We start from the raw sequence: 16,618 nt of genomic DNA on the forward strand, positions 1-16,618 counted from the left end.
GGATCAAGGGTAGTCGGTTAATTTTCCAACGCTAAGCGCATGATGAACTAAATTACACAGCCTCTCCGCGTGAAAAGTGTATAGCACGAAGTTTTATATAGTCTTATAGCTTAAAATGTTGTAAAAAAGAGCTTGAGTCACAGATTTAACTTCGTCTAGATCATAGGTTTCGTCCGCTTTGATTCTTTTCTATTCTATCTTGCGAGAGTCGGTTACAAATCATTTATGGCGCTAGATTCCTAATTTGATGTTCCTAGGTGACACGAACAATGCTCGCGCCTTAGCAATGATAACTGGTTCCCCATTCTCAACCAGTGTCTCCATATGCCCTTCAACCCATGCCTTTCGCCCAACGACGCTCTTAGTCTGCGCTTTCAATACAGCAATGCTCTCCGTAGGCATTGGAGCAAGATACTCGATACTCAGCGTGGCGGTAGCACCAACTCCACCAGGCAAAGATGGAAAACAGCACCAACCTAGCGCTTCATCAATCATTGTAGCAAGAAGTCCGCCATGCACAATGCCATAGTATCCGGATACATGCTTCCCGAGATATAATATCTCAATTAAGCTCTCTCCGCCCCGCTGTGCGAATACGTATGGTGGTATGGGTATCATTTGTGGGCCAGTGAGAGGGCCAGCGGTAAGATTTTGCTCGCGTAGATCCCGAGGATAATCTTGGTATGCTCTATATTCCACATAGTCTCCGGTTGCCCGCAGACCTTGAATCATGGGGTGATTATCAAGAAGGGTTTGTATGGCAATTGGCGACGTCAGAGCCATTGTTCTAGGATATTGAAGTTAGCTGGGTATTCCTTTTGGCCGGGAACTAACAAGGCCCACAACTTAATTGCTCAGAAGGTCAAGTGAGAGTCACCGGGGGGTAGGGGGGGGCGGGCTCAGTCCTTGAGAAAAAGTATCTATTGAAGGTAAGGCAACGGAATATAAGATGTCTGGGTAGGAGGTGTCACGGTGGCTCTATCTATTATTTCATATGTATAATATTGAGGTACACGTCACACATGCATGCTATTGGTCCATCGTACCAGACGAGGAGCCAAGGCATCTTGACGCCAAGAGAGCCTGAGCACCGATGGAGTGCATGAGGAGGAACGTAGTTTCTTCACATGAAAATAACCCCTCCTTTCTTCACTCCTCCGCAAGGCCTTTTCAGGCGCATCATGCAGGGTGCTGTTCTCAGCCAGCGAACCTTGGAAATGAACCCCCAGGATTCGTCATTATGAAAATCATGCTTACACTACACACCAAAAATTCGCATATGCTCTGGCAAGCGCTGTGCAAAACATCCATTCGGTAGGACTTGATAGACTTCCACTCGAAAAACTAGTTTGCTCCCCAAGAGCTTTTCATGTAGCGGCCCAATTCTGCAAAATGTAGTAATTAATCAATTTGACCGAATGTTTAGAATAAGAAACTATGAGTTTGCATTGGAATTCCAGGCCACATCGTCTGCTAAAAACACCTGATAGCGATCCAGATATGCCTGGTCTAATTTGACGAAGTCACATCTTGCGGCCCAGTGAACTCTCTTCTCGGAGTGATCTTTGAACACGTAATCAACCGTTCCATACACCATGGCGACGTTTGAATTTGGTCCATAAGGGAAAACTTGCTTGGGACGATGCGTCCGTTGCTTGACTCTGTCCCACATTGAATTTCTTAAGGTCAAGATGCCTATAAAATGATTAATCTCTGTTACGTAGGATTTCTCTTACTGATTACCTTCTCTGCCCCGCACTGATCTCGTACCGATAAATACTGAAGCATCAGGCGTAAAGCAATGAACATACTTCTCGTTCTCACTTGGTGCATCGGTGAGAAAATAGAACATGCTGAGGAACTGCTTGAAAGTAGAGTCGAACGGCATCATGGGGTAGCTCGGGGTCACGAGTGGAATATCTAAGACGAAGTCAGGTTTTGATTTATTTCGACATTTCGTGAATAATTTTCTTGCCATCGTTTGGCGTAAGAGCCAGTGCCTCTTGTCTGGCTCTTTCATCTGAAAGCACAGTCTCTGCCGTGCTTGAATCAATGAAAGCTCTCACTCGAACAATCTTGTTAAAAGAGTTGAATTTGCAGTGCCAGCAATAATGCTGACTGTAAAGCTGGTCGCCCAATTTTGTTCGAGTATTTCGGGTCTTTAGCTCAACTGCAACCCACCCATTCTCGTTGGTCATAATGCTTTCAGCAGAGACCAGCTGAAGGATAGGACCCGGTTCTGCAATCAGCTTGATAACTGGCAGCCACACACTATCCATGAATTCTGATTTTGATCCCCACACCCCTGAAAGAGAATTCTTTCCAGTGATCTCCCATTTCACGTCATCGACTACGTGTTCAAAAAACGACACATAACCGGAAGGAATATTACCCAAGCATTCAAATATAGATAAAATCTCGGCGTTGGTGGGGCACATCATTGTTGTTGAATGCGATCTCTACAAATCGGGCGGAAATGTCACTGCTTAAATCTTCCAAGGATACTACTGTACTTGAGGCTTCTTTTTGGCGAGGCGCAGTAGCCCTGAAATAACTATCGCCACTAAGATCTTCCAAGGATACTGCTATACCCTTTCTTTTGGCGAGGCGCGGTAGCCCTTAAATAAATATCGCCACTTAGATCTTCCAAGGATACTGCTATGCCCTTCTTTTTGGCGAGGCGCTGTAGCCCTGAATTAAATATTCCGTGAAGAACCCCGTGGCCAATGGGTCTTGGTGCTTTGACTATCCTAAGAGGGGCAACAATAATCCTGAATATTCATTTTACAAGATCTGCCACGCCTAGTGCCCATTTGAAGATATATGCATCAATCACAACGTGGCTTCGACACTGCGGGAAAGGCAGGGATTTAGTCAAGCTCAAATTTCAAACACTAAGTATTCTAACGTCACAGTATATGAACACCTACCTAAGCATCTGGAATAAATTTCGGATTGCAGGATATCAACATGCGCAATTACTGAAGGAACCAACTATTAGGTGACTAATTGATTTCATTAATAGAACCGCTGTTGAGGGGGTCTGCTGTGTGTCTATACCAGTCTTGGCGTACTACACCAAGTATCCCGCTAATCCCATTTCATTCAGCCTGGCTTGATGATAGAAGATTACATCTCACGTGGAAAATAACTCCAATCCTATCTCCATTCGAATATTCCGGAGTTTTCATCGGACTTGTCGGCGTCTGAAACATACTGACATTGTCGGAACGTTCTCCAAAGTGAGAGAAGGAAGAAATCCTCTTTTCGTTCAATATATGCCGGCCCTAGCAGGGGCTTGATTGCGGTAGTTGCCTCTTCTGATCTGTAAAATGGAATCTTAGGAAATAGATGGTGGATGACATGATGATCAATTATGTCATGGAAGAAATGACGGCCAATGAACCCGAAATTGCGATCCACTGTACCGAGAGCTCCCTTTTTGAATGACCAAGTGGCTGCAGAGTAGTGGGGAACTGCTGGATGCGTGTGATGAAGATATGTGATGGCGACTAGAAAAGCTGTGAGCACAGATTATGTGGACATTAAAGAATGTCGTTGCAGAAATGAGAGAACTAACCTAGCCAGTGATGAACCCATAGGTAGGGCACAAAATATAGTGCAAAGATGTTATAGAATCCAAAACATCTTCCCACCTTGAACAATATAGTGCCCATGATGGAGATTCCTATATCAGAGAAAAGAACGGCGGTCCGCTGTTTCTGTGTAAAAATAGGACTGTAGGGATCGAAATGCGAAAGTATCCCTTGCTTCGCAATATCTCCGTTAGGAATACTATATCTTCCACCAGTCTTATAGAGGCAAAGATATAGTTGCCAACCAGCCAATTGATGGCCAATCAAATGAGCGAGCGTCATAAGCGGAGTGTCCTGCATAAAATTTTCCAAATCCCTCGTGGGCATCCGATGTTTCCTGGCAAAATTCGCTTCTGTCAGAGGGACAAATGCAGTATCCTTCTCCATATGTCCAGTGTATCGATGGTGGCGCGCATGCGTTATCTTCCAGGAGAAGTAAGGCACTAAAAGTGACGAATGAAGAACCCAACCAACGGCATCATTAAGAACGGTGCTCGATGAAAAGGCACTATGGCCACACTCATGGGCAAGAATCCAAATCCCAGTACCTACAAGTCCTTGAAGAAATCCGTAGAGAGTCCATGCTACAATCCGAAGACCGTCGTTCTGGATGGAAGGAATTTGCAATGCCCCGATGACTAGAGCGGCGGCATATGAGATATCACCGATGAGATATCCGAGGGATATTATGCTCGATCGCTGAAAACAATGTTTTGGAATGACACGCCTGAGCTCATCCACAGAGAACCTCTCGGTACATTCGATGCGCTTCTTGAGGTTGTTAACATTCGCATTATTTACAGATATAAAAATTGGGAAAGGCTATAATAGCTCACCTCTTCCATGGTCTCAGTCTCCAACTAGACAAGTAACAAAAAAACTGGTCTTGTTGTCTTGTGATGATGAATGAGATTATCTTGCGACGCATTTAAATCGACAAACATACTCTGGCAGCTCTCGGTTATTCTATTAACCTTTTATCTGGGCGTAATGAGTTTCATTTGCGCCCAGGCCTTTGAAGAGTCACACCAACAGCAAAAAGGATTCTTTTTCCGGCTACTCACAGCCCATTTCCTCCACATCATCCTCGCGATCAGATTGCATTCTGCTTGTATTAAATGCACCTTGGGTAGTATATGACGTTTCGGGTGGGGGAACGCCATGGCAATTGATAGACCACAAATGACGGCTTCTAGTTATTACCGCAGTTGATCACAGATCAATGAGGCAATCAGAATCTTGAAGATTGTCTTTGGGCTCGTTAAGATAGCAACCAAGAGTCAGGCTTATGATCATCGGGCAGCCTACAGCGTTTCGTCAACCACATTGACGGGTAGGTAGTAATGCCCACCCCGATCAGTTTCGAGAAAGAAAAATGTGTCCCTACCTTACAGGAGAAAGATATATAAGCCTCTCCGTCACCTCTCCGTCACCTCCAAGCTCAAGACCTTTCTTTTTACCATCAACTTTTCTGATCAATATGAAGACTCTCTTCGAGGACCTCCCCGTATCTCTATATGTGACTTTTCTTTTTATCGTCCCTGTTCTCTTCTTTTACTACATCCTAGGTGTTGTCAGAGCTGTGAGATCACCTCTCTCACATATTCCAGGGCCATGGTATGCGCCTTTGACTACATTACATCTCAATTATGCATTTGCAAAGGGGACAATATGGAAAAATGTGGAAAGGTCACATGTCAAGTACGGCCCTATCTTTCGCCTTGGACCACGACAAGTGTGGACATCAGATAAAGAAGCATTGAAGGTCATTTTGATGACGACCGACCTTCCAAAGGTCACAATGTATGCTGAGATTTCTAGAGATCGGACCAGTCCTGGCCTCTTTGGGGAGATGTAAGTGCCGTCCTAGCCGGCCAGTACGATCAAGGGCGCTAATGAAAGCTTTTACCCCCTATAGTCGACCTGATCCTCACAAGAAGCTAAAGAAGTTCTTATCACCGGCATTCACCGTTGCATATGTTGACGGCCTTGAATTCCTTTTTTCAAAATGCGTCCAAGATCTTATCAACCGATACGTGGATATATTGCCATCTTCTCCATCTTGTGGGGAGAGTGACCTAGTGGTCACGGATATCATGGACGACCTCCATAACTTGGCACTCGACATGTAAGCGTCTTGAATTTTGACTTCTCGAAGTCAAGAAGAATGATCCTGCTAACACTACCTGCCGTTAGCATGGGCGAATGTTCATTTGGCAATGGTTTCGGGCAGACCGACAGAAACAAAGAAATGGATCTTGAATTTGATGAAAGAATTTGGAAAAGAATACCATCAGCCATCTTCAAAGGCATGACCCGCAGATACCAGGTATCTTGTTCCCATTCACATTTACAATTGAAATCAAAAGCTTACACATGCTCAGTTCGTTTACATAAAACGTCTTTTGAGAAACTTTGGCGTGAATTTGGAATTTGACTGGCCACGAGAGATGATTGCCGTAAGTCGAGGCGTGAAATTATGAGCGATCAACTAATGACATAGAAAAGGCCATCTCTGCTGTCGCAGGTCACAGAAAGTCTTATCCAGAACTTACTCGCCCCGATCTTCTCCAACATCTTCTAGAGAATGGACAAAAGGCAGACAGCGGAGTAAAAATGGGAACAAGAGAGGTCGTTGATCAGATGGCCGAGATACTTTTGGCCGGATCGGAAACTACTTCTGGGACTATCGCTTGCTTCTTTTTAGAGATATTGAGAAACCCAGAAGTGAAGAACAACCTGATGAAAACTCTGCCAGTACATCGACCAACCGACCCAATCATTTCAAGCAAAACAGTCCGAACCAGTACTCAGTATCGGTACCTGGAGGCATGCATCAAAGAGGTCCTCCGTTTACATCCCATAGCTTCGGAAATGGGACGTCGGACGGGAAACAGCCCAATTGAGATAATGGGCTACTATGTACCTGCTCATACAGTTGTGTCTGCTTCTTATAGGCAGCTTCATCGAAACTCGGAATACTGGCCCGAGCCTATGCGATTTTGGCCAGAAAGATGGTTAGAAAACCGGCCGAGCGGTGTACCAGCACCCGAGTATGTACAATTTCGCGAAACGCTCTATATTAACCTAAGCAATCTGATGCTAACTATGATTAGTATGCAAGCTTACTATCCGTTTTCTGCGGGCAAGCACTCCTGTATTGGCAAAAAGTAAGTCCTGTCTTTCAACACCAATATTTTCAACGTGCATAGCCTGACATGTTCAAACCCCGGCCGACAGTTTCGCTATGGCGGAAATCAGAATGTTGACTGCCAATATACTTTCGCGGTTTGATTTCAATGAGGTACCTGGTCAGCAAATTGATTACAGGCAGTATATCACGATGCAGTTCGAACATGGATCTTGGAAAGCGTTTTTAACGCCGAGATATACTGTCTGATAACCTGTATGACCTGTTTCGGGATATGCACCTTGCCGGCGTCATTTAATAGGGAAGGATTCAAGATGTCACCGTTGTGCCCTCCGAGTAAGTCAATGAGATGGCAACATATGACGGCGCGAAAGCCCTATAACTATTCTACGTTGAACTACAGTGTAATTCTGAACCCCTCCATAGTTAAGAGAGCGGGAGCTAGGCTGAAAACCGACTAGCGTACACTGTTATTCAGGAAAACGGACACTGTTATTCAGAACTCTCCTCCTATCACTCACATACTATTTTTACTTTCTGAAGGCTGCATGGAAATCACAACAATCTTAATTCTAACTCTGCAAGTTTTGCAATCGCCGTATTCAAATTTGAGTGGTTTTATTCAAGACTGCTATTTCCGACTGTAGAATGTCTAGCCTTCCGACTATACTTACAACCACCCAACTCAAATATATTTCTGACCACAATCCAAGTAGAATACTAAGGAATTATATTAGTACCAAGTTAATACAGATTCAGGTCCTATCCTTTCTGAGTATATGATACCCTGTATTAAGCAGTTGTATACTATCACTACAGTGCCTTAATGTCTTACAATATCGGATTGCTCACATTTCTAACCAGTGTTATCACATTAATCCATAAACAGACTAGCGTACGGTGACATTCAGGGGAACCCATAATCATACTGATATCCACCATTCTACTTCTAATTAAATTTTATATATCCATACCATCTACTATTTTTACTAGATTCTACAATGTCACAATCTAATCACGATCATATAAATTCTGCCACGGAGCCTGAAATTAAGACTGATAACCCCTTGCCGTCGTATCTGCAAGTGCTACCGGAACTTAGGGTAGTCCTATGCATAACCCATGGTTCCTGCTACATTCGAACCAGTCTCTCTCGCCATCTTCGTGACAAACATCATGTTAAGAGTCAACAGCGGCAAACCATCGAGTCCGCACGAGAATTAGCTTGCGTGGCACAATACAGCACTGGAGTCATCCAGCCTCAAGATGGGATTTGTGAGATTCGCGGGTTGCCGACCGTGCTCGGGTTCATCTGCCACTTCCCCGATTGCGACGTTCGCTCTACCAGCAAGGACCGGATCCGCCAACATTATAATAAGCATCATCAGTGGCAGGTCGCGCAGCAGGGGGCGATTCCATGGCATGAGGCCTTTATGCAGACGCTCTTTCTCCAGAAACAAAGCCAACAGTACTTTGCTGTGGTTCTTGCCGACCAGATTCCGACCTCCAACCCTCAATATATATATCGGCATGCCAACGCTCCTACTTATGTACCACCATCTGGTTCCGAGACACCCCCTTCGTCAGCTCTCACCGGCGATACATGGAAACAGATCATGGGCCGATACCAGAAGAGTCTCTCTCAATCATCGCGGAAGTCCATCGCCGCAGCGCGCCATGTATCCGAGGTCACTCCCTTTATGAAGCGGGCCGGTATCCATATCCACCTTGAAGGGCTCGAGGTCAAAGATCTTGGTCCTAGCTATCGAACACCACGACAGGACCAGGAGGCTTTACTTTTTGTCATTTGCGAAAGCGTCCAACGTGTTCTCGAGGGAGCAATGGCGGTCTTGGTACATGACCAAGATACAGAGGTACGCCAGCTTAGTCGCCGTAACGCACGGCTTCTCAACACTTTTGCCCGGGGAGAAACATCCCAGGACCCCCTCTCCGATCTCCAGAATGAACGTACGCGACAGAGATACATCACTACCTGGCAGCAGCTGGTATGCTACTGGGAGCGCGTCGTAGAGCAGCAGCAACTCCGGGACAATCTCTTTCAAGCCAGTACGCGGCAGCTTGAGGTATGGGTCGAAGTAACCGAGATCGCAAGTCAGATTGTGGATCTTAGTGGGTCTGAGGTCGATAGTCCGCATGGGGAGGATCTGCGCGCCCGGCTAGATCATGCCGTACTTCAATTCAGCCTTGCTATCATCCAGCACCCGGTTTCTCGTCGAAAGTTTGATTCAGTCCTTGTTTCCTATGCCGTGGTTCGCTTCTGGAGCCCTACGCAAGGAGCATGGCTCGCGATTGGGAACTATACATCTATACTATCGCAGTTGATCTACGACTGTCAGATGGTCATCCTTGCGTCTGTGTTGGCAGAGACGGCAGAGGGTAAGGATGCGGAGATAAGTACTATGATCATTGCGATCCGGGACGAATGGTTGTTGAACGATACCGACGGTCCTCTGTCGGAGCTGCTCGAGAACCGACTGCTCGGGTTCCGCATCAGTCAGACCGAGGTCCCCCCGGCCCAGATCCGCTGGCATGCCGATGGTCAGACTCTGGTCTGGTCAGATGTGGTCTTTCACCTCTCCGATATCCGCGAGATCATCTTTCAGCGGATTGCAGAGGCCCGGCGGATTCTCGAGGTTGAGCTTTGTCTCAGTGGGCGCTCTAGCCCAGCATCGGAGATCCCGACCATCGCGTATGATGAGCTGGTCGATAATTGGGACGCCACTGCGCCAGGCCAGTCATTCATCACCGATTCGCGCAATACGTGCCATCTGGACCCGGTCAAGGACTGGCTGATCACTCGGGTTGGTAGGACGCCTGCCCTGTTCCACACATTCTGGTCGCAGAATGCCGAGGGTCATTGGGTTGTGTCCGCCGATGCGACTCAGCAGTACGAGAACGCTGTCCAGCAGTTTCTCCGGGTGGTTATGGTCCCGTTCTTTCTCGGTTCAGGGCAGCAAGGACGTCGTACTGAGTTCATTGGCCTTCGGTGGCGGAACACCACGTTGACCACGCGCGATCTCTTCCTCCACGATGGACAGATGCTTTTCATCCTTAGCTACTATAAGTCACGGAATCAGACCAACGCCTCCCGCTGGCCTGTCCGATTCCTACTGCCCGAGGTTGGGCAGCTTATCACGCAATATCTTGCCATCGTGAATCCCTTCCGAGAGTTCCTCCAGCAGGAGACCGGGGGACCCAAGCCGTCCGACTATCTCTGGTCTCAGGGCACTGACCCGTGGCCTGCTGATACCATGACCCGGGTCATTGTCGAGGCCGGTAAGCTAGTCCTGGGGAAGCATATCCATATCAAAGCTTGGCGGCAGATCACAGTCGGTATTGCACGGCGGAAATTCGCGGATATAGATGCAAATCTGCTGATCGAAGAAGCGGCCGGAGAGGATGGTGATGAGACGGATGCGGTCCAGGGGAGCATGTCCGATGCGCTTCACTGGCAGGCCAGCCATACGCCGCGTACGGGAAATCGGGCCTATGGAGGAACAGTGAACTTCCGTGGTGGGCTTACCGATGCTGGGCTGCAAGAGTTTCGGCACATTAGTCAAGTCTGGCATCGGTTCGTTCGTAACCCTATCAATTTCCAGCCGGCTTCCGCCACCCCGCAACGCTTCCAGGCCACGACCGCGTGGGAATGGGAGGTAGCTGAAGGGCCACGAAGCGAGCGCTGTCAGCCCAGCAATACCCCTAGTGGGAGTCGTCGGACTGCTGGCAGTGGATTTAGCACACCGTCTAAGAGACCCCGGGAGGTGGATACCGAGTCCCCGATCATCCAGCGTGTTGCACGGCGGAAGGCTCCCACCCGGAATCGACGAGTGTGGCGAATGGACGAGGCCCAAGAGATTCTTCAGCGGATGTACGGTGCGGATGCTGAGTACCGCTCCCCTAAACAACGACAGGCGATGGAACACATCTTGGCAGGTTCTGGCCAGGTACTAACGGTTCTGCGAACCAGCGAGGGAAAGAGCTTACTCTACCTGCTTCCTTGCCAGTTACCCACGGCCGGTACCACGATCCTTATTTTACCGCTTGTGGTGTTGAAGACGGAGATCCAACGGCGGTGCGCGGAGGCCGGGATCGAGGCTCATATCTGGGGTCCGGGATCTGTCCCTGGTCGATTACACTCCTGTCCCTTGATCGTGGCCTCGGTTGAACAGGCGGTTCGACCACGATTTCGAGAGTTTCTCCACCGATTGCATATTGCGAATGAACTGGACCGCGTCGTTTTCGATGAGTGCCATATGATCCTGACTGCCGTGGAATACCGACCTGCGATGGCCTTGCTCCCCAGGATCCGGGAGCTTGCGTGCCAGATGGTATTTCTTACCGGAACGATGCCACCTAGTAGGGTACCGGAGTTTGAAGAAGCCATGTTACTTCGCGGAGCACGTATGGTCCGGGGCCCGACGACGCGGCAAGACATATACTACCAAGTCAGCATGTGTCCCCCAAAGCAGGACTTGGTGCGAGAGTTTGCGGTGCCGGGGATTCAGCAGGGTATTGGGCTTCTCGGAAGTGGCGAGCGTATGATCATCTACTGCTGCGCTAAGGATATGGCCGAAGAGGTTGCCCAGCTCATCCGGGCGCGCGTCTATCATTCTGCTTCTGGTAGCACCGAGGACAAGGCGGCAGTCCTCCAGCAGTGGCGGGATGGCAAGCCGCCGTATATCGTGGCTACCTCTGCATTTGGGATGGGAATCGATTACCCCCGAGTGCGGTGGGTGGTTCACGTTGGGGTCCCATGGACGCTGATCGACTTTACGCAAGAGGTCGGCCGGGCTGGGCGCGATGGTCAAGGGGGGCGATCCGTCGTGCTCGTCCCGACTGGATGGAAACCTCGAAAGGACATACGGCCTATGAAGGCTGGGGATGGAGATCGCGCGCTCGACGGGTATATCGGCACTACGAGATGCCGGGCTTACGAACTGTCGCAGTATCTGGACGACGGGGGAATGGTATGTCGGCCTGGGGCAGCCATGTGCGATAATTGCAACCGGGCCGGGGAGCAACCCACCTCCCAAGTAATAGACGGGCGACACGATTGGGGTCGAGAGGAAGATGATCTCCAGGATCTCGAGTGTGGACGAGATTTACTCCGGGGCCAGATCCGGCAGCAGGCATGGGGGCTTGCTGACTACCAAAAGGGAATTGAGTTATGGCGGGGGGTATGTATGATTTGTTACCATCTCCCGCGGGTGGCATCCGGACAGGAGGGCCACACACGACACTCGATGGAGCAGTGTGGGAATGAGCAGCGGTATCGTTACTTTGATTCGAAGAAAAAGGCCAACAGGCACGGGAAGAGCCGCGGGGGGTGGTTCAGCGGATATAGCAGTTGCTATCAGTGCTTCCAGCCCCAAAGGATCTGCGACCAGCGGTGGCGAGGGGGATGCGAATTCCCTGATTTAGTATTACCGCTGTGTTGGGCAGTGTTTCAGAAGAATGGATGGGCTGCAGAATTCCTGGATGGACTTGGGGGGAGTGAAGTGAAGGGAGATGAGGTGGAATATATGCTATGGCTCGGGGGTGAGCGGCGGATGTTTGGGGAACGGAGTTCGAATGCAATTGCGGTGGTAGAGTGTATGCTACAGCAGATGAGCGGCGAAATGCCAAGGTAAAGGGGACTTATACTCCTCCATAAGTGAGTTTCGGTTATACTATTGTCGGGGATGATATTAGCGAATATAGTAGAGGAGTAATTCAATCTACCGTAGAGGCTTATATAACCCTTGTATAAGGGTGGGGTTCGAGGAAATGCAAGATAGGTAGTATATCTAGCACTGTATTCACAAACGCTATGTCAGTTCGAGGGTTCCTATAACTATTCTACGTTGAACTACAGTGTAATTCTGAACCCCTCCATAGTTAAGAGAGCGGGAGCTAGGCTGAAAACCGACTAGCGTACACTGTTATTCAGGAAAACGGACACTGTTATTCAGAACTCTCCTCCTATCACTCACATACTATTTTTACTTTCTGAAGGCTGCATGGAAATCACAACAATCTTAATTCTAACTCTGCAAGTTTTGCAATCGCCGTATTCAAATTTGAGTGGTTTTATTTAAGACTGCTATTTCCGACTGTAGAATGTCTAGCCTTCCGACTATACTTACAACCACCTAACTCAAATATATTTCTAACCACAATCCAAGTAGAATACTAAGGAATTATATTAGTACCAAGTTAATACAGATTTAGGTCCTATCCTTTCTAAGTATATAATACCCTATATTAAGCAGTTGTATACTATCACTACAGTACCTTAATATCTTACAATATCGGATTGCTCACATTTCTAACCAGTGTTATCATATTAATCCATAAACAGACTAGCGTACGGTGACATTTAGGGGAACCTATAATTATACTAATATCCACTATTCTACTTCTAATTAAATTTATATATCTATACCATCTACTATTTTTACTAGATTCTATAATGTCACAATCTAATCACGATCATATAAATTCTGCCACGGAGCCTAAAATTAAGACTAATAACCCCTTGCCGTCGTATCTATAAGTGCTACCGGAACTTAGGGTAGTCCTATATATAACCTATAGTTCCTACTATATTCGAACCAGTCTCTCTCGCTATCTTCGTAACAAATATTATATTAAGAGTCAATAGCGGCAAACCATCGAGTCCGCACGAGAATTAGCTTGCGTGGCACAATACAGCACTGGAGTCATCCAGCCTCAAGATGGGATTTGTGAGATTCGCGGGTTGCCGACCGTGCTCGGGTTCATCTGCCACTTCCCCGATTGCGACGTTCGCTCTACTAGTAAGGACCGGATCCGCCAATATTATAAAAAGTATTATTAGTGGTAGGTCGCGTAGTAGGGGGCGATTCTATGGTATAAGGCCTTTATATAGACGCTCTTTCTCTAGAAACAAAGCTAATAGTACTTTGCTATAGTTCTTACCGACTAGATTCCGACCTCCAACCCTTAATATATATATCGGCATACTAACGCTCCTACTTATATACCACCATCTAGTTCCGAGATACCCCCTTCGTCAGCTCTTACCGGCGATATATAGAAATAGATCATAGGCCGATACTAGAAGAGTCTCTCTCAATTATCGCGGAAGTCTATCGCCGCAGCGCGCTATATATCCGAGGTCACTCCCTTTATAAAGCGGGCCGGTATCTATATCTACCTTAAAGGGCTCGAGGTCAAAGATCTTAGTCCTAGCTATCGAATACCACGATAGGACTAGGAGGCTTTACTTTTTATTATTTGCGAAAGCGTCTAACGTATTCTCGAGGGAGCAATATGTTACGGACATACCAGGCACCAATCAGTATGGGACCGCAACTTGTTGATGGGCGGTCATGGACCAGTCGATCAACCAACCCACCAGGATCACGTGACGAACAGTCAGGAAGGTTACACCACAACGCTAGGTGCCGATAGGGCCACTTACGGCCCCCTCAGCACAAACACATATTCTCCCCCATAAGAATATTGGAATTACGTCAGCCTAACCACGTGATCATGCAAGTAGTAGATGGGTATGGTGGTTTACGAGTAGATCCTGCCAAGGCGCATCTACCAGTCTACCATCTACCATTCTACCAAGGAAGAACTAGGGATATATAGGACCTCATGTATCTAGTTTAGTTCTTCGTGTTCAATCATCCATTGTTACTTGTGTCTACCTTTGGAAACCTTCGTGACTCGTACAACTTAGTTATCACTTGACAACACTACGATCTAAGCCAATACTTCGGTATAGACTTGATCGGCGCTCTACTTGGCATCGCTCCTCGATACCCTCAAAAGGACTTAGCCCGTATAAGGCCTGTTAGGCAACGGTACGGTTGAGAGACAGATCGTTGAGGTTGGAAGTCAGCAACCAGGCAAGTATAATCCAGCAAGTCTTCTAACATAGCGACGACCCGGAAGCAAGTGCGTAACACAATAGCGGTCTTAGTATATGACTAAGATATAGAGGTACGCTAGCTTAGTCGCTGTAACGCACGGCTTCTCAACACTTTTGCCTAGGGAGAAATATCCTAGGACCCCCTCTCCGATCTCTAGAATAAACGTACTGTTACGCACTTGCTTCTAGGTCGTCGCTATGTTAGAAGATTCCCTAGGTTATACTTGCCTTGTCTTGCTGACTTCCAATCTCAACGATCTGTCTCTCAACCGTACCGTTGCCTAACAGGCCTTATACGGGCTAAGTCCTTTTGAGGGTATCGAGGAGCGATGCTAAGTAGGGCGCCGAGTTAGTCTATACCGAGATATAGGCCTTCCCGTGGTGTTGTCAAGTTATAATCAAGTTATACGAGTCACAAAGGTTTCTGAATAGTAGACACAAGTAACAATGTTGGATTGAACACGAAGAACTAAACTAGATATATGAGGTCCTATATATATCCTTAGTTCTTCCCTAGTAGAATGGTAGATGGTAGACTGGTAGATGTGCCTTGGTAGGATCTACCCGTATACCATCATACCCATCTACTACCTGCATGATCACGTGGTCAGGCTAACGTAATTCTAATATTCTTATGGGGGAGAATATGTGTTTGTGCTGAGGGGGCCGTAAGTGGCTCTACCGGTACCTAGCGTTGTGGTGTAATCTGACTGCGTGTTATATGATCCTGATGGGTCGGTTGATCGACTGGTCTACGACCGCCTATCAACAAGTTGCGGCCCTATACTGATTGGTGCCTGGTATGTCCGTAACATAGCGGTAGCGAGGGGGATACGAATTCCCTGATTTAGTATTACCGCTATGTTAGGCAGTGTTTTAGAAGAATGGATAGGCTGTAGAATTCCTGGATAGACTTGGGGGGAGTGAAGTGAAGGGAGATAAGGTGGAATATATGCTATGGCTCGGGGGTGAGCGGCGGATGTTTAGGGAACGGAGTTCGAATGCAATTGCGGTGGTAGAGTGTATACTACGGTAGATAAGCGGCGAAATGCCAAGGTAAAGGGGACTTATACTCCTCTATAAGTGAGTTTCGGTTATACTATTGTCGGGGATGATATTAGCGAATATAGTAGAGGAGTAATTCAATCTACCGTAGAGGCTTATATAACCCTTGTATAAGGGTGGGGTTCGAGGAAATGCAAGATAGGTAGTATATCTAGCACTATATTCACAAACGCTATATCAGTTCGAGGGTTCTATAAGAGATAGCAACCGTAGTTTTAAAACAGAGAGAGGAAATATAGAATTCTGACGTAGAGGGTGTAGATCTGGATAGTTTAAGTAAGCGGACTCCTCTTTATTAGTAGAGTAAAGGGTATACGGGTTAGATATAAAAGTATATAGTGTTATAGGAATAGAGAGAGGCTTAGGTAGTGGATAAGTAAGGATATCGAGATATCGGGAGAAGAATTGAGAGATATACGGAGGGGAAGAAGGGATAGTCTAAGGAGTCAACCCTAGGGAGGAAGCAATATATATCTGATCTCGACAATAAGGATAGTCTAGAGTAGGGGTTCTTAATATTGAAAGAGAGGAATGTTTGTAGAGAAGGACGCAAGCAGAGGGTCGGTAATGTTATAGGCTAGATCTATATCTCAGTATATAGCAGGGCGATATAGGCTTTTCCCTGCACACTTCCGTTCTGCCACCGCCTTATAGGTTACTCCTATTATTGTTCTGCTTCTTTTATTGTCTCTTCTCTCAGCTTTTTATAAGAAGGATATTAGGGGTTGTCTTCTCAAATAAATATTATTCTAGTAGCTCATATATCTAGAGTATAAATGTAAGTAGTGGTTATAGTAGGTTCGGTCGAGTAGTTCTTAAGTAGTTCTTAGGGCTTAGGGTTTAGGGCTTAGGGCTTAGGGTTTTAGGGTTTAGGGCTTAGGG

At 47.1% G+C, this 16,618-nt stretch overlaps 5 protein-coding genes across 5 annotated transcripts; 1 reads left to right on the forward strand and 4 right to left on the reverse strand.

Annotated features, from left to right (window-relative positions):
* Window positions 1-231: 231 nt before the first annotated feature.
* N7511_011079 (PaaI family thioesterase) lies at window positions 232-783 on the reverse strand (the record flags this gene model as incomplete). The annotated part of the gene is made up of 1 exon (XM_057133456.1): window positions 232-783. One exon carries the CDS (start codon window positions 781-783, stop codon window positions 232-234), a length of 552 nt encoding a protein of 183 aa, XP_056981444.1.
* A 652-nt stretch (window positions 784-1,435) lies between these two features.
* Window positions 1,436-1,888, reverse strand: N7511_011080 (uncharacterized protein; the record flags this gene model as incomplete). Its single annotated transcript, XM_057133457.1, has 2 exons — window positions 1,436-1,661; window positions 1,812-1,888. 2 exons carry the CDS (start codon window positions 1,886-1,888, stop codon window positions 1,436-1,438), a joined length of 303 nt encoding a protein of 100 aa, XP_056981445.1.
* A 55-nt stretch (window positions 1,889-1,943) lies between these two features.
* Window positions 1,944-2,279, reverse strand: N7511_011081 (uncharacterized protein; the record flags this gene model as incomplete). Its single annotated transcript, XM_057133458.1, has 1 exon — window positions 1,944-2,279. The coding sequence occupies one exon, from the start codon at window positions 2,277-2,279 to the stop codon at window positions 1,944-1,946; it is 336 nt and encodes a 111-aa protein (XP_056981446.1).
* An 880-nt stretch (window positions 2,280-3,159) lies between these two features.
* On the reverse strand, window positions 3,160-4,441 carry N7511_011082 (uncharacterized protein; the record flags this gene model as incomplete). Its single annotated transcript, XM_057133459.1, is given in 3 exon segments — window positions 3,160-3,512; window positions 3,581-4,418; window positions 4,433-4,441. The coding sequence occupies 3 exon segments, from the start codon at window positions 4,439-4,441 to the stop codon at window positions 3,160-3,162; spliced, it is 1,200 nt and encodes a 399-aa protein (XP_056981447.1).
* Window positions 4,442-5,076: 635 nt separating this feature from the next.
* Window positions 5,077-6,996, forward strand: N7511_011083 (cytochrome P450; the record flags this gene model as incomplete). Its single annotated transcript, XM_057133460.1, has 7 exons — window positions 5,077-5,450; window positions 5,515-5,724; window positions 5,793-5,925; window positions 5,966-6,055; window positions 6,105-6,649; window positions 6,713-6,766; window positions 6,837-6,996. 7 exons carry the CDS (start codon window positions 5,077-5,079, stop codon window positions 6,994-6,996), a joined length of 1,566 nt encoding a protein of 521 aa, XP_056981448.1.
* Window positions 6,997-16,618: the final 9,622 nt, after the last annotated feature.

The sequence above is a fragment of the Penicillium nucicola genome, assembly GCF_028828085.1.
Source record: "Penicillium nucicola strain IBT 29836 chromosome Unknown utg000010l, whole genome shotgun sequence".
Classification (NCBI taxonomy): domain Eukaryota; kingdom Fungi; phylum Ascomycota; class Eurotiomycetes; order Eurotiales; family Aspergillaceae; genus Penicillium; species Penicillium nucicola.